The sequence below is a fragment of the Botrytis deweyae genome (genome assembly GCF_014898535.1).
Source record: "Botrytis deweyae strain B1 chromosome Unknown BDEW_006, whole genome shotgun sequence".
NCBI classification, from domain to species: Eukaryota; Fungi; Ascomycota; class Leotiomycetes; order Helotiales; family Sclerotiniaceae; genus Botrytis; species Botrytis deweyae.
In genome coordinates, this window is record NW_024066213.1 from 238,047 (window position 1) to 265,285 (window position 27,239).

General features: G+C 44.1%; 9 protein-coding genes across 9 annotated transcripts; 3 read left to right on the forward strand and 6 right to left on the reverse strand.

The window, feature by feature from the left end:
* The first annotated feature begins 3,508 nt into the window (after positions 1-3,508).
* EAE98_003280 (uncharacterized protein) lies at positions 3,509-5,346 on the forward strand. Its single transcript, XM_038950900.1, has 3 exons — positions 3,509-4,046; positions 4,101-4,528; positions 4,586-5,346. Exons 1-3 carry the CDS (start codon positions 3,755-3,757, stop codon positions 4,898-4,900), a joined length of 1,035 nt encoding a protein of 344 aa, XP_038812364.1. The 5' UTR covers positions 3,509-3,754; the 3' UTR covers positions 4,901-5,346.
* A 3,435-nt stretch (positions 5,347-8,781) lies between these two features.
* EAE98_003281 (uncharacterized protein) lies at positions 8,782-8,970 on the reverse strand (the record flags this gene model as incomplete). The annotated part of the gene is made up of 1 exon (XM_038950901.1): positions 8,782-8,970. One exon carries the CDS (start codon positions 8,968-8,970, stop codon positions 8,782-8,784), a length of 189 nt encoding a protein of 62 aa, XP_038812365.1.
* A 3,104-nt stretch (positions 8,971-12,074) lies between these two features.
* On the forward strand, positions 12,075-14,414 carry EAE98_003282 (uncharacterized protein; the record flags this gene model as incomplete). The annotated part of the gene is made up of 3 exons (XM_038950902.1): positions 12,075-12,134; positions 12,242-12,977; positions 13,044-14,414. The coding sequence occupies 3 exons, from the start codon at positions 12,075-12,077 to the stop codon at positions 14,156-14,158; spliced, it is 1,911 nt and encodes a 636-aa protein (XP_038812366.1). The 3' UTR covers positions 14,159-14,414.
* A 58-nt stretch (positions 14,415-14,472) lies between these two features.
* Positions 14,473-16,046, reverse strand: EAE98_003283 (uncharacterized protein; the record flags this gene model as incomplete). Its single annotated transcript, XM_038950903.1, has 3 exons — positions 14,473-15,574; positions 15,764-15,794; positions 15,902-16,046. The coding sequence occupies 3 exons, from the start codon at positions 16,044-16,046 to the stop codon at positions 14,473-14,475; spliced, it is 1,278 nt and encodes a 425-aa protein (XP_038812367.1).
* Positions 16,047-16,657: 611 nt separating this feature from the next.
* Positions 16,658-17,767, forward strand: EAE98_003284 (uncharacterized protein; the record flags this gene model as incomplete). The annotated part of the gene is made up of 3 exons (XM_038950904.1): positions 16,658-16,894; positions 16,956-17,437; positions 17,497-17,767. The coding sequence occupies 3 exons, from the start codon at positions 16,658-16,660 to the stop codon at positions 17,765-17,767; spliced, it is 990 nt and encodes a 329-aa protein (XP_038812368.1).
* A 444-nt stretch (positions 17,768-18,211) lies between these two features.
* Positions 18,212-20,846, reverse strand: EAE98_003285 (uncharacterized protein). Its single transcript, XM_038950905.1, has 2 exons — positions 20,105-20,846; positions 18,212-19,711 (listed from the first exon to the last, which is right to left on the reverse strand). The coding sequence occupies exons 1-2, from the start codon at positions 20,486-20,488 to the stop codon at positions 18,422-18,424; spliced, it is 1,674 nt and encodes a 557-aa protein (XP_038812369.1). The 5' UTR covers positions 20,489-20,846; the 3' UTR covers positions 18,212-18,421.
* A 666-nt stretch (positions 20,847-21,512) lies between these two features.
* Positions 21,513-23,044, reverse strand: EAE98_003286 (uncharacterized protein; the record flags this gene model as incomplete). The annotated part of the gene is made up of 3 exons (XM_038950906.1): positions 21,513-22,216; positions 22,269-22,680; positions 22,832-23,044. The coding sequence occupies 3 exons, from the start codon at positions 23,042-23,044 to the stop codon at positions 21,513-21,515; spliced, it is 1,329 nt and encodes a 442-aa protein (XP_038812370.1).
* A 1,636-nt stretch (positions 23,045-24,680) lies between these two features.
* EAE98_003287 (uncharacterized protein) lies at positions 24,681-25,250 on the reverse strand (the record flags this gene model as incomplete). The annotated part of the gene is made up of 3 exons (XM_038950907.1): positions 24,681-24,887; positions 24,940-25,105; positions 25,162-25,250. 3 exons carry the CDS (start codon positions 25,248-25,250, stop codon positions 24,681-24,683), a joined length of 462 nt encoding a protein of 153 aa, XP_038812371.1.
* Positions 25,251-26,035: 785 nt separating this feature from the next.
* EAE98_003288 (uncharacterized protein) lies at positions 26,036-26,874 on the reverse strand (the record flags this gene model as incomplete). Its single annotated transcript, XM_038950908.1, has 3 exons — positions 26,036-26,364; positions 26,436-26,516; positions 26,583-26,874. 3 exons carry the CDS (start codon positions 26,872-26,874, stop codon positions 26,036-26,038), a joined length of 702 nt encoding a protein of 233 aa, XP_038812372.1.
* Between the last annotated feature and the right edge of the window lie 365 nt (positions 26,875-27,239).

The following is a 27,239-nucleotide window of genomic DNA, read 5'->3' on the forward strand; positions in this document are numbered from 1 at the left end:
GTTGCTAGACTACTCCAGGTTTCTTCTCCGGGAGGGGGTAATGAAGGGGCTTCGCGGCGTTATGGTCGCACTTTAGCGCAGCAGTGTTCCCTAGGCGAACATACAAACATAAGAAAGCAACAAATAGATGCTGGCTGTTCTCTGCTTTCCAGTACCTTAATACGGCGTTCCTCAATGGTGTCGTGCTTGCAAAAAATGGTGCATGGTGAATAAGATGCGGTCACACTACAGCTGAGTAATTGGATATGGAAGAATCTTTAGAAGGTTACCATGTATTTTGTGTCTCGTCTTTAACGGCCCATACAGCGTGTCAGATACGAAGATACTTCCAACCTTCCACCGATGGTGTGTGTACTAAGATCTGCATTATCCGAAGCAAGAGCGATCATCACGGCGCTTTTCAGCTTTAGCTCCATCTCGACCCCTACTGGCCTACTGATAGAATAATGGGGAACAAGCCAGATGATGGCAAAGCAGGGGTATCCGAATCGACTGAACCCAATATGCTGGCTGTGGATACAATCGAGCCTCGTGTTTGGGTAGTGTGCCTAGGAATATAGCGCTGCTGGGTAAGAACTTAGAAGATTGGTAGGAATGAGCTTTCGAGGGTATAAGGTAACGACTGGGTTTAATGTGGTGACGAGAAAAAGGTGTTACAGTCGAGTGTGCACTGTACAGTGCCACAAGAATCTCGGTGAGTCGGCGTACAGTAGTGGATGATATGTGGAATATTTTCGCGAAGCCCCTTCATCTTCTTACGATATTTGTACCACTCCGACTCCGAAGTTGGGTTTTGGATACAAAACCCAAAATAACAGTTTTGATACGGATTACAATGTCTCTCACTACACACTCATTAGTCGTTGGCATAATGATTAATTAAAAAACCACTCGTCGATACATGAATCAATAATTCATCAAATTGACCCAATTTTCGAATCATACCCAAAAGATTAGGATGCTCAATGATCCTCATGAACCTAGATATGTACCTAGATTGATGAACCTAGATCATTCAGCCCAAAATATTCAGCTCCTTGAAACATATATTTGTCTAATTCCCAATGAAGCTTCAAGACCGAAATTTGTTTATATTCATACGAAAGCACTTTTGTACCAATTAATATATTTTTCGATTTATTTTGCACAAAAAGGATCCCTACCTAAAAAGATTAAATCAAGATTGGAACCGTCAACACATCTCATTCTCCTCAAGCAAAATCCCGTATCCCTTGCGCCGGGATGATCATGATCTAACGGCACGATACATGTTAGGTTCTAATACAGAAAGAAAAACATGGTTAACACGGGCCGTAGTAGTGGGAAAAGCGTGGGAAAAGTGTGGGCAAAGAGTGATTATCGTTCATTGACAGGAGCATTAAAGTCCCACAGAGGGTGGCAGAGATTCGAGATGGGCTTCAGACGGCACGGGTAACATTCTAGAATGTCTCTAAAATCATAAGATGATAGCTTAAGGCCCTTAAAATGAAATTAGACAGTAACCTACCGATAGAACACGAACAACACATCACATTCTGTTAATGAACAATCAATCAGGTTGGTCTCGCCATTGAAAGATTTTATCGTCATCATATCATGCTGCAACCGTGTTAAATTCTTCTCCAGGTCCACCAAAGCATACAGTATGTTTTATGAATTAGAGCTTCAAATTTGGATGCCTCTTATCTACATTCAACATATTGTAAGAAGAAGAAAACATCATAATATGACCTGCAACGTCTAAAGTAAAATAGCGACGATCACTCTTTCGGCGGATAAAGAAACAACGTTCCCCATTGCTGATAGACATTCATCACAGGGATGAAACTCTATTCGTAAGCCGGTAGGCCATCCATGGCCAGAATATCCTCGAGAATATCATCAGCATTGCAGGAACTATACAGTGGGATGGTAACCCCCAGAATTCCGTAACATTCAGATCATTTCTCTACCGGCACTTTGTCAAGTCGTGTAACAAAAGATAATCTCACTGCGCTGGCCACAACATTATATTTCTTCAAGCCTCGACAGGCAACTTCGCTGTTTAGAGGGTTTTGACGATATCATGGGTATTCAATCAAATGTTAGACTCGTCTCCATTCAATTGAGCGGAGGGGAAACCCTGTATCATATCATTCATCCCAACCTTTATCACGGACCCCTCCATCCTCCAAGCGAGCACCGGCAGAGACAGGCAGTGGGCGATCGCTGGAACAAATGTAAGGGTGCTGCTACTCGTAGAGAGCAAGGGGAATGCTGTGAAGGCCGCTTTCCCAGAAACTCGTCCAATTTACTCCAAACTGACTTGCATTTTGACTGGTTAGTTGCAACGCTTATTCGTCCCAAGAAAGACGGATTGTGTCAAAGTATCAACAGTGCACCGGCGATTCACTTGATCCTTCAACTGTAGCAAATTCCGCGAACAGACTCTTCTGAGTTATAGATGGCATAATTTCCACTTGTCACGACGATTGTACCTTCCGGCGAGTTGGGGAACTTTGAGAGTTTGTAGAGGTAGATTGCGAAGTTTAAAAGCTAGCATGCATATACAACTACACCTGCATAACCTAAGGAAATACAGAACACGAAATTGATCCATCGCCCGAGTTATTGCCACGGTAGTTGCCAGAATAACCCATACTGTGCTATGTTATATCACAGAGGGTACTGTACATATTTATCAACAAATCTGCATGTTGATACTTAGGTAGGCCTTAGGTGCCTCGAGGGTGTGTTGTAGCTAGAGCTGTCAGAACTTTGAAGGCTCAAGTCATACCCTGGAACTCCACTATAATTCATCGTCAACCCTTCTAATGTTAATCTTTCAAGGCTTAAGAATCTCCAATTTCCAACAGAGCATTGCTGTGCTAATTTGCCGATAGAGCACTGAAAGTAGGGTTGATACTAGCAGATCCTAACTTGGAATCACCGTTTGCGCGTCACCTCGTCTCATATCTTTTTCTTAGCAAGTCGCCAAAAAACCTAATCCCAAACATGTTGAAGTGACAGGCAGGGTCACCCTTCAAAACCTGAAAAATTATGTCGAAAGAAGGATCCACGACATCTAAATTGGGTTATGCTCCGAGGCATGCCTGTCTGCATTAAACAAGCATCTTTACCCTAGCCAATCCCCTCCAATCCCCTCCACTTGCGGGTGCATAACGAAAGTAACGGTCATTGCAGGCATGAGACCCCCTGGACCCACCCTGGACAATCCTGAAAATTCATCCACTGCAGTGCCTGCACGTCCACATCGAGCACGCAGTACCGGTCGAGCAATACCAAAAGGCGGCGAAATCCCGTAGACCAATATGAAGCCAGACTGTCGTCCGGATCATCCCATCCATCGAGTATTATTATTTGTGCCAAGTTTGGGGCATCTGAAGTCACAGTCCCGGAAGGTAGACCCACACCCAATTTGTGACAGCAAGTGTTACTCTGGTATCCTACCAGGATCTCTTTGGTGGATTCGCGCTGATCGCCCACACCCATTGCCCTCGGGAGATCTGATATTAAATATCTATCGATCCCTCTCGTCCTTCAAAAGCCGTATATTCGCAGGCGTATCTTGAAAGGAATAGGTTCAATCACTTCATATAAACACCGGCCCCAGTGAAACATACGAAAACCCTCAAAGTAATCATCTAATTAACTTACATCGATCTCTTGCATTCACCTACTCATCAACTTCTTTTCGAACTTTACAATATCCGGCGTCAGACATCTTCGATCTTGATCCGCTTCATATAGGGTTATGAATCTCTCTAGTCTTGTTCACGAGCGAAGAAATCATCAACAACAACATTTTTCTCACTATAATAACACACCAGAAGCAATGGCCTCATCGATGGTTTCAAATCCCTACACAGTCCATCCCATGGCTCAACACTCCTCCTACACATATGTTAACGCCCCTCAACCACCACCTTCACCACCCGTCGACGAAACATCAAAGTGTTCCCTACCATCCATTTCAAGTCTATTGGGTTTGGCCGATGGATCGAGTCCTACAGAGCAAGCTCAGCAGCAGTCATCGCCACAACAAGGTCAGTGCTCTCAGATCTTCTCCTGTGTTTCAAATAATTGATTTTGTCCCTCAGCAGCTTTCAAGGAAGATTATAGACCAGAGTCTGGACATCAGTACGGTCCTTCCTCAGCAATGAGCTCTCGAGGTGCTCTTCCACCCACACCTCCAATGCAATCTGACGGCGGCTTCGACGGCAGACAATCACCGTCTCAAGCATCTAGTTCATCATATTCAGTAGTCCCCGCACCAAATTATTATTTTAATCCTTCTCAAGTCTCGGCCATCAACAATATGGAGCCTCATGCACAACGCCAACCACTCCAAACTGTTACTCGAAGAGTTTCAATGCCAGTGTCTTCAATGCAATATGGTCATTCGCCTTTCAACGGATCATACACTATGTCTCCTGGCGCCCAATCTTTAAGCTCTTACTACCCGAGCCCAATACAAACACAATCTCCCCAAGTTTCTGGGCTGTACTATCAAAGACCACTTCCACAGGTATGTTCATTCATTATCATCAAGACACAAGAAGTAGTGTAACTAATTCGTCTACAGCAATTCCCTCCACCAATGATGCCAGTGTCTGTGACCCTGACTCCATCATCCGGTGCTAATCCATGGCAACACCATCATTATATCTCCCCTTCGTCAGCAGCCTCGTTTCCTCAGTCACAAGATAGATATATCTGCCAGACTTGCAACAAGGCTTTCTCAAGACCATCGAGTCTCCGAATTCACAGCCACTCACACACTGGCGAGAAACCCTTCAAGTGTCCACATCAAAACTGTGGGAAAGCCTTCAGCGTCAGGAGTAACATGAAGAGACACGAGCGAGGTTGCCACAGTTTTGAAAGCGGCTCAATGGTCTGAGTGCTCTCTAAAGGGGTTGAGCGGCGATGACCGATGGTCTTTTTTTTCACTTGTCAATAATGTATAACTATCTGGGTATTGTGTGGGATGGCTTTCCTTAATCACGATACCCGCCCTTTTGGTCTATGTTTCTTATTCTTGGGAGGATTTGTATATTTACGAAGGGCGTTTAGAAACACTGGAGGCTGGATAATATCTGCGGTCCGCATTTACATGGGCGTTAATGGCTATTAGTTCCTCTGAGGTTACGAGAGAACGGATTTGAATGTAAAGACAAGGTTGAGACGAAGAGATCGCAAGGTCTCGAGGTTGCTCTGGAAAGAGAAAGGAATAGGAAGGCGGAGAACTTCATAAAGAGGTGCTTGGAAATACATCACCATTCTCTAGAGAATAGATAGATGATAGTGTAAAAGTAATTGAATCAATTCAAAAGCATTACCTGAAAAGGACAAAGAAATATCTCTCCTTCATCTTGAACTTCCAGAGCTTTTCGCGTTGAGTCAAATCTTTATTCATAGAAAGTGTTACAGACTGTCATTGTTTCGCACCATAATCTTTGGATTTACAAATCTGTTTCAACCACAGCTACTAGACAAAGACTTTCAAGATTCAAATTTCTACAGGATACTATCATACATCCTGTGCGCAGCGTCTGGCGCTCAAGTCTATCACAGATGTCTCGAGAGTAGCTTTCATAAGATCCACTCCCCATCCTCTCTACATGAAAAAAATTCAAATGATAAAAAGAAAAAGGAGCATCACACTCCCCACTCTTCCACCTTTGCAAGAAACGTTACAACTTACAACTTACGACGGCATTTGAACGAAAGAACCTAGACTTGAATCCACAGTAGACCTCAATGACCCAAAGTGCAAGAAGATCCGATCTACTGCATCCTGGGACCGTCCGCCCACTATCAACGGTGGCTATGGCCATCACTGGCAATCAACTTGCGCCGTTGCGGAAATCATTTACCCACTTCTCTGTGATTTTCTTGCCACTGTGCTTCAATTTCCCTTCGTATTTCTACCTGTCAACTATAGTAGTGATGTATGGAGTTAGAGAAACATGTCTGGTAAAGTTATTTACACTGTCCGAATGTCAGACTGGTCATTGTGCATTGAGAACCATTATGGATCGAATCATCCGCGACCGGGGACTTCGCGGGAAAAGTAAGTTAACACTAATAAGATTGACAGATACGTACTCTAGACGATGATCTACGATTTAGAGGATTTCTGATTCAGAGATTGACATTAGTCCTTGACCGTACATATCAAAGTTCAATAGTGCGGTAAAAGAGTTTCGGCGCATGTGAGGGGAACCTGGGAAGCAAATCAGGTTCTAACTTTGGTCACTTGAGTGAACAGCCGAGCTACAAGCCTGACTTGGACATTAACTCTATTTTACAGTGTGCCTGATTAATAACTTGAGAGTGACGAAATCTAAATCCCGAAAAGTGCATATTCAGGGTTTGCCAATAGCAGATACCTACCTGTGGGCTTGTAAATTCAAGATCCGGGACCCAGAGTAGCATTTGCTCCATTTTGCGTATTCGCTCCACAGTGCAGGAAGTATGCAAGCGGGAGTATACAACGAAGTGTGTTCGAAATTCAGAAATTCCCGCCGTTTCCGGGAACCCAATAACACTTACTTGCGAGTGGCCTCGGAGCTCTAACGCAAAGAAAAAGACTTACAACAACAAGGCCTGTCCTTTCCATTCCAAAGCCTCCAGACGCTATAAACACACTACAGCGAGATGCCAAACCGTCACACACAGCTAAACTTCATCACCAACGCTCTGAATCCACTACCCACCCTCTCAATTCAAGGAATCCCCCGCGATCCACTTTCACATAACACTTTGATTTACTTTTTAACTCCTATCCGCCTGATCCCTTGCCACGAGCCCTGTATACCTGTCGGGGTTTTATTACTGAAGAGTTAAGACAAGTATGTGCCATTGCACATCACATCCCTCAAACACATCGCTTAGAGCGACAGACAAGCTACCCTTCGCGAACTGTCCCCACTGAGGTCGTGTCAAGGTCGTGTCAAGCCATGCTGCTTATCCACACAATGGCACTGATAATCGACGTTTAAGATTCTCTCCATCGACGCCCCGTAATCTTCATCTCTGGTCCCATACCCGAATACAGGAATCGTGCCTCTATATCGGCAATAACAGCTCTCAGATATAGCCCAATTCATGATTCATTCCCGGTCCCAGCATGATCCAAATCTCTCGGTCCCAGAAGGGGAATGCATTGGAACTTTCTTCAATATTGACATCCATCGGAGATTTGATAGGCCACGCAATATATTTATCGATTCTATCTTCTGTACTCTAGAAGATGTTTAACCCTTCGACAATGCCAATTATTGTTGACAAATCGAATAAAATGCTTAATATATTGATACCTAGGAGCTTTAGACGTTATTGAAAAGGTACTATGGGTGGGGATATAAGGGGTCAAACCACCCGCCAAGCACATTGACACTCATCTAAGCCCTACAACGTGTCTGAATTGATCAATACACGCACGGAGTACATGCCCAAACTTTAATATTGTATTCCCTCTTTGATGATATCAAATATCAACATAAATTAAAAGTCCAGGAAGTACTTCCCAAAACAATTCGACGTGTTTGCAAGCATCGCGGGAGAAGAACGGAAACACTAATTTCACCACGTGGAATTTTTTAATGGGTGAGGGATAAGCTTCGGGGATTAGGTTTGTTTTCTTCTTGGGATAATATGTCGATATTAATTGATGTTCAGGTACTACCAAATGGAGCATTAAGATGGATCTTATTCCTTAACTATGCGTAGTATAGACTTGTGCTTGCGGAAATTTGTTTATGGTATATTGGGGAGAATTAAGATACTAACTAGTATCTCGCTCTAGTGACGGCAACTACCTCTGCAAACATTTTTAACGTGAATCAAGTCACCGCTATTAGAACCCACCACACTACTGGTGTCTAACGGACGTTTACCTGTCGTTCTGGCGATATATGTTTCAGAACCCGCACAGAGGTCTAAGATCTGCCAGCACTTCTGGGCACTGACTCGCCAACAAGCGTCCTGCACGCAAAACGGTGAAGATTTATGAATCAATGGACATGGGAAAAAGAGGAGGACCCGGTATCCTGTCAATTTTCTAAATTCCGTAGATGCTTAACCCTGGTTTTTGCGGGTAAAATTAAGTTCGCAATCGATCTGGGTCCTGGCTCCATTTTTCATCCCATGCTCTCATCATGCACTGGCAATAATCCGGGATACCTCGTTGCTACGTATAACATACATGTGCTATCAAATGATAAATTTCCAAATTGTGCAAAAGCAAAAGACATCGGGTTAACCGTGGCCCATTAACATTCCGAGATACCTCAATTTCCCCGACACTTTAACTCACCCGAATACTTCCTCCAATGGCCCAAACAAAACGATGGCAATATACATCATACCGGCCCCCACGCGCACCCTCGAATCCCGCCTAATACCCCAACATTCCAGTGATTCCACTCCTTCAAATGCAACACAACATATGATAAACGAGTTTCTAAGTCGAGACATTATCCGCGATTCATCGTACGATGTTTTGACATGTCCCAGGTACTGAAATCTACCCAAGCTTCTTTTTCAGCACCTATCTCCCCCAGCCACATCATTCCCAAATGACGAGTGAAATGCTCCGGAGGATGTGCATTTGTCGAAGAAGATCACGGTAGCCCTTACCGAGATGAGATGATATGCTTTTTTGGGAAAAATGTCTCGGATGCCCTGGTTGGTGAATACGGTATCCTTAATTGAGGATATAATCATGTACTAGGAACGAATCTCCGGGAGTTTTCTGGAAAATTGTTTTCTTGGGTTTTATGATTGCCCAATAATTGGAGATGATGTGGGAACGAATGGGTATTGAGATCGAATGCGAATTCTATGTAAATGTTGACCAGGGGTATACGTCATATCCTGCAATTTTGTGAGTTTCAAGGCTTCCTCTTCGAGAATCTTCCTCCTTTCTGAATCATTCTGATACCACGGAGCCATCCTTGTTGACATTTTTGTGAATCGTGATGAAGCAAAATACCTTGTCCATGGTGGCGGACAGCTCAGAAAGTCGGCTCACCGGGTGATTGCCATGTAAGTAAGATCGCGTTGGGCGATCTAGATGTGATAATTCCCCTTCAATCTCGCTGTACGGAGTAAAGCAGAGTAGTTAGATTTAATATACAATTGGTTCAATTCGACATTATTTAAATCGCCAGCATGGTATTATCCTGTCTAGAGGTGTCGATAATTCTTGTTCCTGATCTTATGCCGCTACTAAGAGGAAAGATTTTGCCGAGGTTTGCCGCATGCTTTTTGTCATCGAGTAGTAATACGACAGAAAACCTTGGCTCTTCAGGCAATGGAAAGTATTTACGTCAACGAATCAAAAATTCATGATGGCAGGTGATACCAATTGATCTAAGATAGAGGATGTTGATTAGATCTGTTGCGAGCCAAAGCAGGCAATTTTTGAGCTTCGCTTCTCATAATCATGATGATCGACGCCGGTACCCCTAGCTTCATATATGACATGTCTAGGATGTCTAAGTAATACATCAAAATTTATTGCTCGATTCACTAATTGAGGGCTTGAAAGGTTGACAACGAGCAAATCTGATCAACATTCACAGTCTATTGCGGTTTTCTGACTTAGTGTACTTTGTGGAAATCCAATTCGAACACAAGCCAGAATGCTTAATTAGTGAACCGATGTTTGACGAGCTCTGTTCCAAGCTGCATGATTTCATTTAGTGGGGTCGAAAATCCCAAAGGAGCAAATGACAGTCAATCTAGACCAAAGATAATGCGAGATGTGTTCAGCGTTGAGGATGACCACGATGACCTGCGACAGAACAAACGTGTTAAAGTGCAGCAATCGCTCAAAGTGTAAAAGTACACAACCATTATGCTGAGCATTATTAGCAACAACTGAGGTAACGACTACGGCCATAAGATGGAAGAATAAAAGTAACTAGACTAGAAAGAAACTGGGTGGAGATCGTCTGCTCCCTAGAAATAAAATATTCTGGAGGGGGCTCATAAAGGTGACGATGTAGATTGAAACGGCGCAATTAATATTGCAATATATCAAGCTTTGTTGATTGAGTCATAAGTGTGTCCGCGGAGACAATGCGCGTCTCTGAGAATTCTAGATTCAAGCTGTCAATCTTGATGCACAGGGCAATCATAACGCTTGAGACTAAGAACCGTTCGAGGTACACTGTAAAAGGCCAGCCTTTTCTTCATCAGATATTTGTAAGTGGTGCTGTGTGAAACTGGTAATTAAACTGACCCTCGATCTCCTTCCTCAATGCACGCACACTCCAACTCCTTGATCGAGCGAAGAGACTCTTTCCCTTTCTAGATCTTCAAACCATCCTTCCCCTCTCGTCCCCAACATTCCTTCCATATTCATTTAATGGCCCCTCTGTCTCCATTACGGATCGGCGTGAGTATTGGGATCTGCAGACCACAAATCACGGCTTTAGTTTAAACCGTTTCCGGAGCATGCAGCTAATTTACACGTATGTTGATGCAGGTGGTCGTTTGATGTTGATAATATAAAGTTGCCAGTACCTACGTGTTTCGTACATATATTTCCGCCGGGTAAATGGACGTGGTCTCAACAACCCAAGCAGGCTTCTTTTGGGCTGTCAATCACAATGCGGAGAGTGATAATTTGGTCGAAGAAAGGCTTACTAAATGACATGCTTGATTTGAATCTCTCTGAACTCGTCTCTTCTACCCTTTGCATGTGCAAAATGTGCAAGATGAGCTGCCTAAGAGATATTATAATCGAATTTCTGTTGTGGAGACTGTAGCGACTGTATAGGCGTCTGCGAGTGAAGGTTAAAGTGGATGGCAGCGTGCCATCACTATTTTCATGGTCTGTAGGAGGATAATCAGGGTGGCGCATACATTTTGCGGTTCCCACATCTATACCTACACGAGAAAAAGCATGAACAGTCACCGCCCGTTCACTTCCCAATTATTGACTCTGCTATCCGCTCAAAATGATACCCAACTTCAATCGCTTAAATAATGAGCATGTGCTGTCAAGTAACAACAATACTATGCATCAACAACTTCTCGAGGCTACATCCTGTGATACATGTCTCAATCAAACAACCAAAAATTGATCTATTTCGGGCTACTAGCAAGTTCATACCTCCAACGAACTGTTGTGGGTACCGATATTTCTTAACTTTGATGCTTGAAAAGAACCTACTGTAGTCCAATACGAGACAATTTTGAACGAAGCAGAAAAATTTGTGACAGTACATTGACTCATTTTGAGACAGTAAAGATTCTCATATATGGAACGATCGCTTTCCATAGACAGAACGATAGAAGTGAATATGGCTGGCTCTCGTGTTTGGATCTTGGACCATTATTTCGGCAGCGGGCTCAGAGTTCCAGTTACTAAGCAGGTAAAGATAATGGTCTATAGATACTGTTTGTAAAAAAAATTGCCCAGGCATGTATATACTGAGAACAACTGGCAATGAGATTGATAGTTTGTAACCAAGAAGCTGTCTGGTTATGGGGCTGGTTCTGGCAATGAAGGATATAGCTGAGAACTTTCTGTCAATGAGCCTTCGTCCCAGAATCCACCACCTTTCTCCTCAAAAAGAGGAAACAGGAGCTGAGAAGCGTCCAGTGAAGCTTTCACTATGAGCGAATCTGTATTTTATCAGTCAGTCCAGGAACTTAGAGGTCAACGTGATGGAAATGATCCGAAGGAATATCTGATCATGGCTTGCTCATTTGACCACTTTCCTTGTGGGGTTTAAAGAATATGATGTAGTATACCACTTGTCTCGACTGTAGTCCTGTAGGCTTATATATGCTATCATATATGGCACAATCATTCAGTGTGATCGAGAGAAGATGAAGTCTGGGTTCTGTTGTTGAACATCGTACCACAGGAAAAGGTTCCTAGATCCCATGTGATATCATAGACGAGGCTGATAAGCCCCATGGAAGATGGTCCGAGCTTTGTCAGCCTTGAATCGCATTTTATCTTACCGATTGCTCCAATACCTACTTCAATTATCAGTTTGAAGTCGAATTCATTAATCATAGACCAAAGAAGGCATCAAAGACAGATAATCATGGATTCAATGGATGTTGATTCTCGTATCGAGACGCCTCAGGTTGTTGGTGAAGTCGAGGTAAGCCATTCTTTTCTTCATACCCAAGCTCTCTTGGTAGAGCCTTGCGCGGTGTTGACCTTCAGATTTGTACCAAATGTTCCTGCTTGAATTGACTTGTTTTATAGTCAATGGATACCGAAACTTCAAGCATGGTTCCAGTTGAGGAACCAGTCGAAACCTCAAATAAAGCTTCAGTTGTTGAAGATTTGGTTGAAGAACAAACAGAGGAGCAAACAGAAGCCCAGATGGCTGCTCCAGAACCCCCCAAACCTAAACCTTCTGCTAGCAAATCCAAAATATCAAACAACGCTCCTGGTTACAGATATAAATATCCTGAGGCGAAGCCGACACCTCCCGGTGTAGATGATGATAGATGGAATAAGATCTACGTTGCCGCAGATTCTCGATTTTATAACAGAGCCAAAAAGAATGCGTCTGAATCCAGAAAGATTAGACTGACCGGTGAAACTTATCAACTGGCACTCAGAATCTTAAAGGAAAGGGACGAGAAGGAAGCGGAGGCCGCGGCAGATTTGGCTGCTGGCATAGCACCTCCTCCCAAAAGAACGCCGAAGCCCAAGCCACCGCCCCGAATGCCAAAAGCTCCATCTACAAGCTCAAGAGACGGTACGCCAAACTTCAATGATAGAATACCATTAAGTATCTCCGAACAAATCAAGAGTGAAGGTCGTGCTCGAAAGGCGCTGCCATCCTCTAGTCAAGGATCACCGGGGCCATCTGCTCCTAAGCATAGCAGCCCTGTACCTTCACAGATAAAGTCGGAGAAGGGACCGATGCTAAAGAAGAAGAGCACCGTCGCTCCTTTCAAAAAATTCCAACCCAAAGCAGCCAAGCCCGAAGGTACAGTTCCCACTAGCGCAGATACAAACATGACACCTGTACACACTAATTAATACATTTGCACAGGCCCTACAGATGCTAGATCGCAACGTAATAGCGCCACTCCTGGTGGAAGAAGTGGCCCGTCCGACGATGATGGTAGCAACGATGGTGGTGAATACTGTATATGTCGCGGTCCTGATGATCACCGCATGATGATATTTTGTGATGGAGGTTGCCAAGATTGGTACCATTGCTCATGCATCGATGTTGATGTCGAGGACGCGAAAAATTTGCTCGATCGGTTCATTTGTCCAAATTGCAGCTCCGAAACCGAATTCACTACATGGAAGCGAATTTGCAGATACCATAACGTTGATGGATGTCGGAAGGCTGCTCGTGTTATGGACGAGCCACCTAGCAAGTATTGTAGCGACGAGCACGCAACTGCTTTTTGGGAATTTGTTGCCGCAAAGTTGCGCTCTAATAAAAAACGTACTATAGGCGGTGCATTGAACGAGGAAGAATTTGGAGCGTTGTTGACTTCATGTAAGACGGCAGCCGATTTCCATGCCCTTGGTTCAAGGCCGAAGTTGCCAATACCTGAAGGACACGACCCAAGTCAACCACTAGGTCTCAACTATCTGCTTCCCGAAGAAGAATCTACTATAAACAAGATTAAGGCTGGACGCACAGTGATTGAACAACGCATTGAAGGTTTCAAAATGGCTCAGAAACTTTTGATTATGATGAACCGACGTGCTAAGATCGCACAAGAACATCCAGATGTCGAGGCCAAGGAGATTTGCGGGTACGACAATCGTCTCGCTCTCAATGAGTATGAGTTTGGTGCTTGGTGTGCAAGCGAAGAGGGCAAAGGTTATCTCGCTACTGGTATTCTCGGTCCTCGTACCGAGGAAACAAAGCATCTTGGTGAAACTACTCCATATCCTGGTCAGGTCATTCCGGATACTGGAGATATACCTGACGAACTAAAGAATCTGTGTATTAAGCCCCTCAAGAAATGCAAACATTATGGCTGGCGTGGTAACCATGCAGAACAATACGCCTATTCAACCAAGACTTTGACGGAGGAACTCGCCCGGTTGAGTAAACAAGAGGCATCTATTATTGAGGACGCAGAAACGAGAGAAGCTACTAAGGATTACAATGCTGAGAATACGGTGGAGCAGCTTTTCTAAAACTTGAGTTGCACTTGTTTCATTACTCTACTATGCTTCGGCTTGTGGCTTCTCTCCAGGCGTATGGGATGGATATTGTTTTCAAGAAGTTTTGGCATATTTGCGTTGAAGGGAGAAATAGGAAATATTAAAACACGTACTGGTTGGGCGTTTGAAGGCTTTGGACTTCAGGACATGATGGTATATATACCCAGGCGGAGTTCACGTACTATTTTGAATTAATTCAATACACATCAAGAAGGTAAATATATTTATATCGAGACGATAGTCATATAGGTGATCTGATAACTTCAATTGCAATATATATATCGTTTTTAATGTTTTGATATCTCAAGTCCAAACCCATCATCCCCCTCATTCCTCACCCATCCACCCAAACACTCCCTCACTTCTTCCTTCGCCCTCCTCCTCTCTCTCAATATATCACTCTCCTTCAAATTCTTATATTCATCCACCTCCAAGCCCCTGCCAATCATCTCCACAATTTCCTTCCCGCCAATCTGCATTGCCGTAATCGCGCCCAAAACTTCGAGTCCCAATTTCCATCCTCTTCTTCTACAAACCCTACTAGCACCTTTCACATCAAACTGTTTTCTCCCCTGCAAGGCCCCATTTACCAGCGTTTCCCCGCCTGTTTTCCCATCGCCACGCACCCACGAGGTGGATATATTGCTACTTACATATTCTGTTTTCGCATTGTGAGTTTCTGATCGTCGAGAATATACAAATTCTTTCCCTGTGGTTTTGATACCAATTTCGTGAAATCGATATCCACTCCCTCTTATTCCTTGCTCTTTATCTCGTAGAGTGGATAAACGAGTTTGGAAACACCGCACAAAGCCTGTTTCGTTATATTGCGTTTCTGGGAGGATGAGAGAATGTAAATACATGTTTTGAGGAGAGATAAAGAGGGAGGTGAGAGAGGAGAGAATAGATGTGTATTGAGACGTAGCTAATTTATCGGAACAGGATTTTGAGAGGGTGGGAGGTGCGTCTGGACGCGATGGTTTGCGTCGTACGCGTCCGAGAAGCTGGAAGTTGGCTCGGCCTGGAAGTTCGGCTTTGTTGTCTGAGGAAGAGGTACCTGTAGGTGGTAAATCCCAAGGCGTCGGATCGTCTTGAGATGCCATTGTGAGTTCCATGCTTGCGTCGCCGCAGGGCGCTTCGGAACAGTACATGTAGAGTTTGATGTGGGGTTTTAGTTCGAAGGGTTGGAAGAAATCATGGGTGATGGTTTCGGGAGAGCGTAGTTGGAGGTATTGAGAGGGGATTGAGGGGGTAGAAAGGAGAGCGAGAATTTCTTGCAGGAGGAAATGGTTGAGGGTGCGGAGACAGAGAATTTCGGCGTGCCAGTCGTGGAGCACGTTACCTTGTGCGTGGGAAAGTTTGGATTGCGGAAGACATTTCATGCCGGTTCTGAAGTGGGATGGTGTTAGGAATGAAGGTAAAGGAAGCAAGTGATATGATGATACTCTATACAATCGAAGATGAAGCTCTTGATTGAATCAAAACGTGACTTCACGTCCTGCAAACCTCTCATTGGCTTTATCTTCATGCATAAATGATTGAGGAAAAAGTTCCATTAAATTTTCATTAAAAACTCACGCAAGAGCCAGACAAGTCAATCCATTCTCCCCTACCTCGAATCAGCCTTACCGTACTAATATAACATCGCATTGATCAGAAATCTCCAATAAACAGATTTCTAATCAACATAAGAACCTTCCTCAGAAGTTCACCTACCAGAAGCAACAATCCCACTCAAAGGTACCCATTCCCTAACCCCTTCTCCTCTATTCAAAGGTTTTCTCTTCGTGGGCAATTCATCAAATTGTTTTAATACCACATTTGCGATTTCGTCGCCCGATGGTTCGTTTCTCTCAATCATATCTGTTTTCGATGTTCGATATCATGTATCATCCTCTACATCATGCAGATTCATATAATTATCGTCGGGAAAAGATACGACAGTCAGGTCAGGGTCCAGATTACTTGCAGTAATTTTCGCGTGGGGTAGAAGTCATGAAAAGGAAGGGGTTTGGTTGGTTGAAATCGAATTTCTAGATAGCTCCCCGCAACACTAGGGAATTGAGCACGGTATGTGGTGGGGATCCGAAAGATCTAAGGGAGGGAGGGGATGTGTCCGATTATAATTGCCGCGTTTGAGGGGTGCGTGGGACGAAAAGGGAAGTGAGTGCTAGCTAGTGTTTGTTTGTAATTACTTATAAAGGATTTGTTAACCATGATTTTGAGCTTATGATTGCTTTTGCTGAGAGATATTGGGTAGATAAAGAAGGGAGATGATTCCTACAACACTCGAGTAGTTTCAATATCATTACTTCATTTTATATAGGAAACACGATTTATAACTTGAAGCCCATCAATCCTGCACTCAAAGCTTCAGTCCCTCTCTGTTCGAGATACTTCACTCCACTCCCATATAAGTATCACATCACCACATCATTACAACACATAAACATTCAATACATCTATATCACCATGGATCCCTCACACATAAACATTCCCCCCATGAAAGATCTTACCATCGACAACATCACCGAAAACACGGTCCGAATAAATTCTCAAGGAAGCGATGAACGTCTCACATATGTTATGGAAAGACTTGTTACACATCTCCATGATTTTGCCCGTGAAACACGTTTGAGTACTAAAGAATGGATGGCTGCATTAGATTTCTTGGTGAGGGTTGGTCAGATATCTAGCGATGTTAGACATGTATGTATATCATCTTCATCCTACATTTCAGTTGGGAGAATACAATTAATGAAGCAAATAGGAATTTATCCTTCTATCAGATATCCTCGGACTATCTCTCCTAGTCGACGCAATCGACCATCCCAAACCCGCCTCTTCAACCGAAGGAAGCGTCCTCGGTCCCTTCCACACCCACGATGCAGAAGTAATGGCATCAGGCGACAAAATGTGTTCCGATCCCCAAGGCGACCCCTGCATCATTCTCTGCACCATCAAAGACGTCTCGGGAACCCCTATTCCAGATGTCAAAATCGACATCTGGGAGACAGATTCCACAGGTCACTATGATGTGCAGCACGACATCCGAGACGGACCCGATGGAAGATGCGTGATGAAAAGTGATTCCAATGGAGAATTCTGGTTCAAGGCCATCGTGCCCGTTCCCTATCCCATTCCGCATGATGGGCCTGTAGGCCAGCTTTTGAAATTGTTGAAGAGACATCCGTGGAGACCGGCCCATATGCATTTTATGTTTGAGAAGCCTGGTTGGGATCATCTTATCACGTTTGTTTTCCCACACGAAGTATTCAACTTGATGCTTCATACTAACATAAAGAAAATAGCGCATTATATCTCCGAGGCGATCCATACGAATCATCAGACGCAGTATTCGGAGTAAAACAATCACTGATCGTGGATTTTGAACCCGCAACCGCTGAGATCGCGAAGAAGTATTCAGTTCCCGAAGGATCAAAAGTTTTGAAACATGATTTTGTTTTAGTGAGTGAGGAAGAGACGGAACAGTTGAGAGATCGGAATGCCTTGAAGGCTTTGAAGGATTTGGGAATGAAAGTAAAGTTGTTGGATCATCTACCTGTGCCAGATCTGGATTGAGTTGTCGTCAAAGGGGTTACGGCTAAGATATGTAATAAGAATCATGAGGGAACGAAATAAATACCACCTTTTTCAAGGAGCTCCAGCTCGTTCTTGTTGATCAAAACTATGAACATGCCATTCTAATATGTCTGAACTTAGCCGTGGTTACTTTGTATTTGCTGACTGACATGAATGCCGTGCATTGGAACATCGACTCGAGGAGATGTGAAAGGCTACATAGAGTTTACACCACTGTCAAAATGATAATAGCCACAAAGCTTTATTTGGCATCACAAAGCAGACAATAATACAAGAAGCGAGATTTTCCTACCGTACTTGAGATATTCTGACATGAGATATTTTCAACGTGCATGATGATCCAACCACGTTATACCTCACTCATACTGGATTGGATTGCTATGTACGTGTGTGTATAGCCAAGATTGTACTAGCTACCACAGGGTATAATACTCAAAACGAGTCTTAAGAGATACATGCTAAAATTACAGGTGTCAATAACTATCCCTCCCTACCGATACCCAAATAAATATATGTACTGTGCGCGCTTCACACTTTTACGCCAAAAACACTAACCCCTCCCTAATATACTATAAACATCCAAATACCGTACGCTCCCCAAAGCTCCTCTTCAATCCAATCATTTTCAGCCCACTACTCCAACCCCGCTACCCTCCTCGGCCAACTCATCAACCCCTCCCAGCCGCCCGGTAAAATTCCACTAATCCCACCAATCTCCCTCCGCACCATCGCTCCCATCCACCAGAAAGTTTTTCCCAAGTCCAAATCCTCCCCATTCTTCATCTGCAAAGTGATACTATCACTTGGGCCCCCACCCTCTACCAAACACGTTGCCATCGCAAAGTAGTATGCGAAAATTACCAGTGCACGCGGTTGTCTCTCCTCCACCAAATCTATAAAAAGCTTCGGGACTTGCAGTCCGAAGGCTGTGAAGCGGCGGGCGGTTGCCATGGGATGTTCGTGCTGCATGATGTTGAGGTGGATGGAGGAGAGGTAGGAGAGGGTTTGCAAGTAGGCTGTTAGATGCGTAGGAGGGATTGAGGGGTCATAGCCCCCATTCTCAGAGTAATTTTGAGGAGAGATCGAGATGTGAGGGGAGGGATAGGTGAGGATTGCGTTGAAGAGAGGGTGGATCTCGGGGCGGTTGAGCCGTTCTTCTGGCTTGGTGAGCGCGGGCTTGGTGCGTAAAAGTGCCATTGCTTTGGCATTTGGATCATGTCTTATTAGGCCTAGTGCAACGGCAAATACAGAAGCGGTTCCCCGGGCCATTTGTAACCAATGCGTAGGCAGCGTGTATGGTTTCATGCAACGAACCTGTAAACTGGAAAATGCGTCGTTGAGAATTAGAATCGAGGCAAACATTACTGCATCGGCAGTGCTGGGATTCAAGCTCGCGACCCCTTTTTGATGATGTCGTAATGCCAGGGAAAGGTAATGTTGGCGCGCTCGTTGGATCTCCATATCGTTTGGTGAGAGCACGTGAAGATGTAGAGAAGCGATGGCAAACATGGCGTAGAGAAGGTTCGGGGATGCGAAAGCGAGTTTTGGGACCACCACAGACCACAGATTCAAGGTCTCAGGGTTATGGCAACTGGGGAATGTAGGCGATGTGTGGATTATGTAAGTTTGAAGTAATCGTAATTCAAGCATTCGACGAGCACTAGACTCAGGAAGGTCATCGCTGAAAGCTTGGCTTGGGGCTGGTGGTATTGAAAGGTCTACTTGGGGTGAAACTGATGCGCTACTGAGATCTTCAGCTAGAGCGTGTATGCTGTTGTGTTCTGGTGTAGATGGATTACTGGAATTGTATTTGATGGTCTGGGGTGATGATGCCGCTGGGGGTGGTGGTGGCGGCGGTTTTGTATAGACGCATCCTAACCTATGCCTTATACAATTATTACAGATAGGCCTGGTTTCATCGCACTGCATTCTGATTAGCGAGGACTCGCAATGGCAAAGTATATGCAATGAATGAGTCAGATGCAGAGATCTAGTGAATACGCTTGTATATCGACATCGCCAGGCACAAAAATGGACTTTCAGTTACGTACATGCAAAGGTAACCCTATGATGGAAGAACGATAAAGAAAATTCTTGAGCAGAAAACTATCTCTGTATCTTATTGAAAAACAAAACATTACATTGTAATATGACAATTAATATCAAAACGTTAAAAACATTGAATCGTCCGTCGTACATATGTCGAGTCAAGTAGTACTCAGGTACAAGCGAACATAAGATTACAATATCTTGGCACAGGACCAACATCAATATTCAATCGTATGAAAAGCCAATCGATAAAAAAGATAAACATACTTTGACACGTCTTGCCTTACATCTTTGACAGCCATTCCTCGATTTCTTATGATACAATCTTGGAGCTTTCACTTTCTTCTGTCCCTGCTTCTGATCATCATCTCCCCCCTCCACATCTGGATGATTCGCATCAGGACTCAGACTATCATGGGAATTCCGGAACGACTGCGAGGAAGACAGTTCCTGATTCGAAATCCGTACATCCGGCCCTGATGCCCTAAAACCGGCATTATCATCCCCACTCACGAAATGCGAATCCGACGCAAAAGAAATTGATCTCGAGTCGATTCCCGACCTCGCGGTGTGAGAGATCGATGCATCGAAATTTCCATTTCGACCATCTCCAGAACGCTGATCTAAACGAACATGCAGATCCGCGTCCATGCTTCCCAGACCAGGCCGTGCCGCGTCTGTTTTGACTGTAAGATAACAGCCCTAAAGCGAACCGTGGCCCACAATCCACGTGTCGAATCTGACGTCTGTTTCCAGGTGCGTCAAAGACCCGTAGGATCTACACCTTATTTTCCGATTGACAGGTCACGCTATGTTCTCTTCTGAAGAAGTATGGCTGCGGAAGGCGCTGTGCAGACGAGCGGGAATCAGCGGGAGAGAGGGTCCGGGAATTGCGGAAATTCGAATTGGCTGGTAAGTGCATGTAATCTCCTCTTGTGAACGAGGAATTGGGTTCATTTGATGGGGTAAAGAGGAGATGTCGTCGGGTTCGGTATCGTATGTTCAAGGGTGGGTAGGAGGATTTTTGGGTGCTTTAATGCTGCTTTTGATAATTGTGGTTATTTTGGGGTGGCTTACTTGATCTCAGGGGCTGAAAATGACGGTCAAAGTTTAGGGCGGCGGGAAGTGGGATGTGTTTATCCGGGAGCGAAAAATAACCCCATTGGTTTTTGGAAAGCAACATCATTTGCAAGATAAAAATACATGTTTGCTGCTGCAAACTCCCGAAAAACTGCTTGATCTCCCAATGATATTTGCAAACGTTCGTTTGATTTTCAAGGGCTGGAAAGCCATGGGCATTCAGATTTTGAATGCTACAGTTGGAATTGAACACGGGATGATATTCGTCTGAATTCTTGGGATCACCAAATACATCTCAGTCCAATTTCATTGATAAAAATGAATATTCGCAGTCGATGTTGGAATAATATGCAGAAATACTTGCATGAAAAGTAAAGTTCCCGTTCCATCTTGTCTCCCAAAGACTTATTAAAGTACAGGTATCAAATAGCTCTGATCCTCATCTCACCCAAACACAAATTAACAGAAACCCGTAGCTCCAGCAAATTTCATAGCGGCCAAGATCACCTAGTCATCTCATCATCCCAGTTTCATATATTCATCCCATTGTACTGCTATTATTTCTTGTATATCGTTGCTCTGCTCCCTATCCCGCTCAGAAAAGGCCACCTCCTGGAACGGCCAAGAAGATGACCGTCAAGACGACAGCCACACCGGTACCGATGAGCAAAGATTGCAGGAAAATTATATCTTGTATCTGTCTCAATGCCGGCTCCTGTACCCAAACCTCTCGATCAAAGATTTTTCTAATAACAAATCTCTTCTCGTATTTCTTGACCCAAGGATACTCTTCGTCCTTTCCGCTACAAGATGTATCGTCCAGATACATGGCAGAGTCCTCAGACTCCCATAACTCCCAAGGTCGAAGATGGCGATGATGAAGACCATGTAGTACAACACACATCCCTCTGAATGCTGCATACAGTGTAGAAATGCCCAGGACCCAGAACAATGCCGAAAATGCACGCCATCCTCGGGACATATTACTGAGGGTTGTAAGAATTGCGTACAGGAAGCCAAAAATAATAAGAGCGACACCGAGACCCTTAGCAAACGCTTGACGTGGTTTGTTGCCATTGCAAATACTCCAACGGATAAAATTGGGGTGTGCCTGATGTCTCAAGCTAGATTCAACGGTTTCGACAATGGGTTGGAAGGCAGACGGATGAGTTGTGGTTGAGAGACGCCCAAGAAGAGTATTTCTTTGACGTGAGGATAGATTAAGTTGACGAGAACCATTATCTGCAATATATATGGCGATGATTCGATCAATCTCATCACGATAGGGTAGATTAATATCTGGTCATGGGGTAAGCTTCAAGTTGCGGAGCAAAGGATTACATTAAATTACCTGGAATTTGAATACCAGCACGACTGAATGTTTGCTGGGTAATCGAACGGTATGAATCTTGTGCCGCTGGTCGAACCTCCATTAATGATCCCCCTTCTTTGTCGAAACCTGTCTCCCAAGGAGCCGTAACCTCTGGCAGAGGATTTATTGTGGTTTTGATTGTGCGGGTAGTCATTGGCCGCTTATCATCCGCAGCATCATCAAAGCCAACCGCCGAATCATTGTGATGTTCAGATGAACCAGAAACCTGGCGTTCTGAAGAGGCTGTTGCGGGTGGGGTTGAGAAGGGATTGGATGGGTTTGAATTTTCGAAACGAGATGTGTAATCTCGAAACCAGAGGAAGAACTGAAGGTTCTCTGGAGCATGCTCGATGAACTCGAGATAGTTCATAAATTCTCTCACGGTCATTGGCTAAAAATAAGTGGTCAGCAATGTGATGAGGCACTGAGTGTAAGTGATACAGGCGCTGTAATCACTCATGACCGGAACATATCGAGTCTGTTGTTCCGGCAAATGGTCAAAAGAGAATGGCCCATAGAAATATAATAGAGCTTGGTCTTACAGGGCATGTTCCACCATTGATAATTTTGTCAAATGTGAGGGCATCCGGAATGCCTTGAGATAGTTTGCTAGAGCTTTTCGAGGGCGTCCGAGATAGATCCATGCTGGAGTCTCTTGAAGATTTTTCCGAACTTGAGTATGAGTTTCTGTATTCAGGACGACGATAGTTGACGTTTGAGAAAACCTCCCCTAGGTAAGGTACGAGGCCCGACATGATTGCAGGTTATGAGTGCCAAAAAGTACTCAATTTATGTGGTTGAAGATGTGAAACAAGGAAACAGTAATTTGTTAAAAGGATATAAAACACTAGTGATTTAGGGAAAGATCGTGAGAATCAAGGGTAAGAATGATGCTGATATGAAAATAGAAGGCGTTCAAAGGTTGAAAGGAAGGCACAATGGTGACTGAACTCAATCTATGTATCAGAATGACTGAACAACTACACATCAATGTGGGTGAATCGAAGGGGTTTAAAATCAGTGGGAGAAAGAAAAGAGAGACCGCCCGATATCTATCTCGGTATATATATCCTGCTTTTGGGATTGCTTTATAAGGAGTACATGAGTATTAGATGTCCACTTAGGCCATCAACCTTTTGCAAGTTTACGCATGTGAAGATGGGAAGGTCGGTTGCCGCTCCAGGCTCGAATTCCAAACCGCAAGCATCATCCTTATTACTCTGTCCACCGTTCGAGACGATTGAGTATGTGAAGGTTAATTTTTGAGTATGCTCTCAGATTATTGACAGCCTGTGAGGAAAGATGCCATGACAATGTAGGACGTGCGGAAAGCCTAGCGAGCCTAGCTTCTCTTGCCTCGATTAGTGCCTAATTAGGCTTTACTTGCACTTTTCAGTAACAAATATGTGGGCGGGGTTCCCGAGATACGCCTCTCTGCTCTAACAATTGGCCAATGGCTAGTGAGAATCGCTACTCATCTACAATACGACCTTGACTAAACGTGCAATCGAGGTTCATCTTGGTACTCCACCCCCGACGCGATTATCTACAAAGCACGTGGCACTAGGACGTAGATCCGAATTTGACGTTTTCTTTCCTCCATAGAACTTTGTATCCCTGTTAAACGTAAAAACTTGCAATCTTCGCGGAAAACGTCTAACTTTGTTGAGAGGTTCGGCGCGAAGCCGAGCGATCAATAAGGTACAAGCGAAACCGGGAGCGAGGTCACCATAAAAGGTTTGGATAGGCGAGAAAGCTCCCTGTATGGAATACCCAAATTTGAAGTTCTATTCAGAATGAACAGGCCAATTAAAGCGTTTGAACTTGTTCATTGGACTTTCACGATGGGTCTTCAATCTCTCCCTCCTATGTGAGTCTGTGACAAACATCCTGTGGAGTTGTACAGGTTCGATGGAGAACCAGATCAAATTGACAAAGTTTGACTGACGCGATGGATGTATGTATGTGTACACTATATACATATCGAGGAATCGAGCTAGAATGAAGAGGCTCGCAGTTAACACGGATGAACGCCCACTTCGATGACAGATGGACCGACCAATTCATGATGTACTATGTATGCATCCAACAATACCATTAATAAGCTTTATATAGAAACTATCCAGACCAAAAATTAAACAGATGATAGATTCACGAATTGATGGAATTAATAGGATGAAATGTGAAAGCGATGGATGCTAGCATTGCAGGTGTTTCCTAGACATTTGACGGAACCATATCTGGATCATATATTATTGATATTTATTAATACATCATATGTTAACGGCGAACGGTAATGAAGACCGTGGAGAAAAAATCGATTATGCATTGAGCATCTATTATGGCTACCAATCTTATACCACAGAAACAGTGTAACCACACACCATTACTTCACCAATGTTTCTCCGAAATCTCGACTTCATTAACATCCACCCCTTCTTTAAACCACCTCTCGTCATGTCCAATCTTAACATCATTCCCACTCATCTGTCTCTTCCTCATTCTCCCATCTTCTGCAAACGTCCAATCCTCAAGTCCATAGCATCTCCACCACTGACCATCCTCATCGTAAAACTCATACCAGAATTGTACTGCTATCTATACACATCTCATTAGCACTCCCTTCATACGATATCAGAAACATGCATACCTTGTTCTCCGCAAATGCAAATAGTTCTTTCCTCAATCTATATCCGTTTTCCTTTGCCCACTTCTTGGTCAGAAATTCGACGATTTCATCTTGGCCACGAATAAACGTATCGCGGTTTCTCCAGATGGAATCTTCGGTATAGGCATTCTTTACTACTTGGGGATTTCTATGTTTTGTTATTGATATGCTGATGACTATGTGAGAGGAACAATGAGTGCATACTTTGTGTTCCATACATCCTGTGCAGCTTTAACCTTGATACGAGCGGTTTCCTCGGTGAAAGGTGGAACGGGTGGTTTGGTTGTTGCCATTGTTTATCATAAAGGTAGAGAATGAATCACTTTAGTTGTTGGAGATGGATTAAGTATGTAAATATCAGATGAGATGAGATAATACGAGGGGAATGTTGAAGTTCTTTGTACGAGTATATGCACAATTGATTACTGTTGCATTCCAACCATGAATTATATATCTATTCCTTTTACAGCCATCTCTACTCACTCAGCTCAACAGTCATTGCGGGAGATCATATCCGCAGATGATTGTCAGCATTCTTATCCGCGAATAACCTCAAACAAACCAATCAAGACATGCCCAGGTAATGAACATGTTTGTTTCCATCACCGAAATCCCGGTCTTTTTCTCATCAGATCAAAAAATCTTCAGAATCCCGCAAGGGCCGCCCCCAATTGCGAATTCCGGAAACTATTCAAATACCTATTCGACGTGAGATTTCTGGTATGGACTTCGTATACTCTGCATAAATGATACATCCAAAATCCGACAACTAGGTATTATATACATCCTGAAATCTCAGGTCTTACTCGAAGTGAACATCAATGTGAAAAGGCGACGAACACGTGATGGCGTGAATTCCGCGGTTTAGCCGTCTAGGACCGCTCGTAATGAGTTAAGTACAGCCCATCAATCAATCCTCACTTCTATCTCCATGCATGCAATTCAAGCACGAAAGGCACATCAATAACAACGATTCGATATTTGTGAACTCCCAGTAAATTGATTTGATCAATTGAGTTAGTGGCATAGGAACTTGCCACTGCTAATGCCGTCCGCCGTTTCCAGTATGTACTAACATTTAATTCTCCCACGAATACACAGTCTTCCCCTCCTCAAACTTTCCACCCTTGGGTCTCCACATGAGCCAAACACGATACGGCTTAGGCGCAATGGCTTCCTTCAACTTCGCAAACTCCTCTTCATCGCCCTCTGTAGCAGGTGGTACCTCAAGGAAGAAAGGGCGAACAATGACGAATCCATGGGCTTTGTACAATTCACGTCCATCATCGGTAGACTCTACAAATGCTTCGAGTCCCATTTCGTCGGCGAGCTTGCAACCCCATTGCATCATCAAGCTACCTGCTCCTTTACGGCGGTGCTCTGGATCTACAAAGCAATAATTCAAGACTGGTATTGTCAGACCGAATTGGTATTTATTCAGTATCATTGAAGGAAGTGCGAGAATGAGGGGTGCTCACGCAAGTGTGGACGATTCATGACTGAAGGGCGACCCCCGAAGAATGTCTCGAAGAAATCGTCGGAAATTGTCTTCAGTGGACCTGCATTCAGATGTGTGGTCAGCAGTCATAATAGTCTTGGGGTTGTCAAGTAAAACCATGTTATACCTTCTGGCCACCAAGTGGCTTTCACAATCGGCTGTGGCTTTTCGAAGGGATTTGTTTCATGGACAATCCACTCAGCGCCACTGATTGACTTATTTCCATCCTTTACAGTGAGCCAGTGGCTATTTGGGGTGCCCATATGCCAAGCCCATTGTCGCTCAGCACACTCGTCGATGTTGGGACCTTTGAGGACTTCCCATAGACTGTTTGCTGGCGTTGCATAAGCTCTGTGCTCGACTTTAACCACTTCAGCAAAGTCCGCTGCGTTGGTAATTTCTGATAACTGCAGGGCCATTTTTTAATTGAGGATCGAATCGAAAAGTCGTTTTGTCGTCGTGTTTGATTTATTGTGGCTCGCGAGGTTGTGCCGAATGATGTGCTCTTAGACGTCTAAGAACAGTTTAAATATCTGGGATCTAACTGCTGAGACCTCTTCGGTATAAAATTCGCCCAACAGTTATAACAGTTTCGGAGGTATGCAGCCGTAAGGCAGTGCAACGTGCAGGTCTCGTGCGTTTCATTTACTTACCCAGGTTTGCAAGATCTCTGCTGCCGCAACCGTTGACGGCGCGATACAGTGCGTGAGGGGCTCCATTCACTCGCGGAAACCCCTGCTATACTCTTTGCATGTGCCGCAGCCTTACACACTCGGTGTGGACT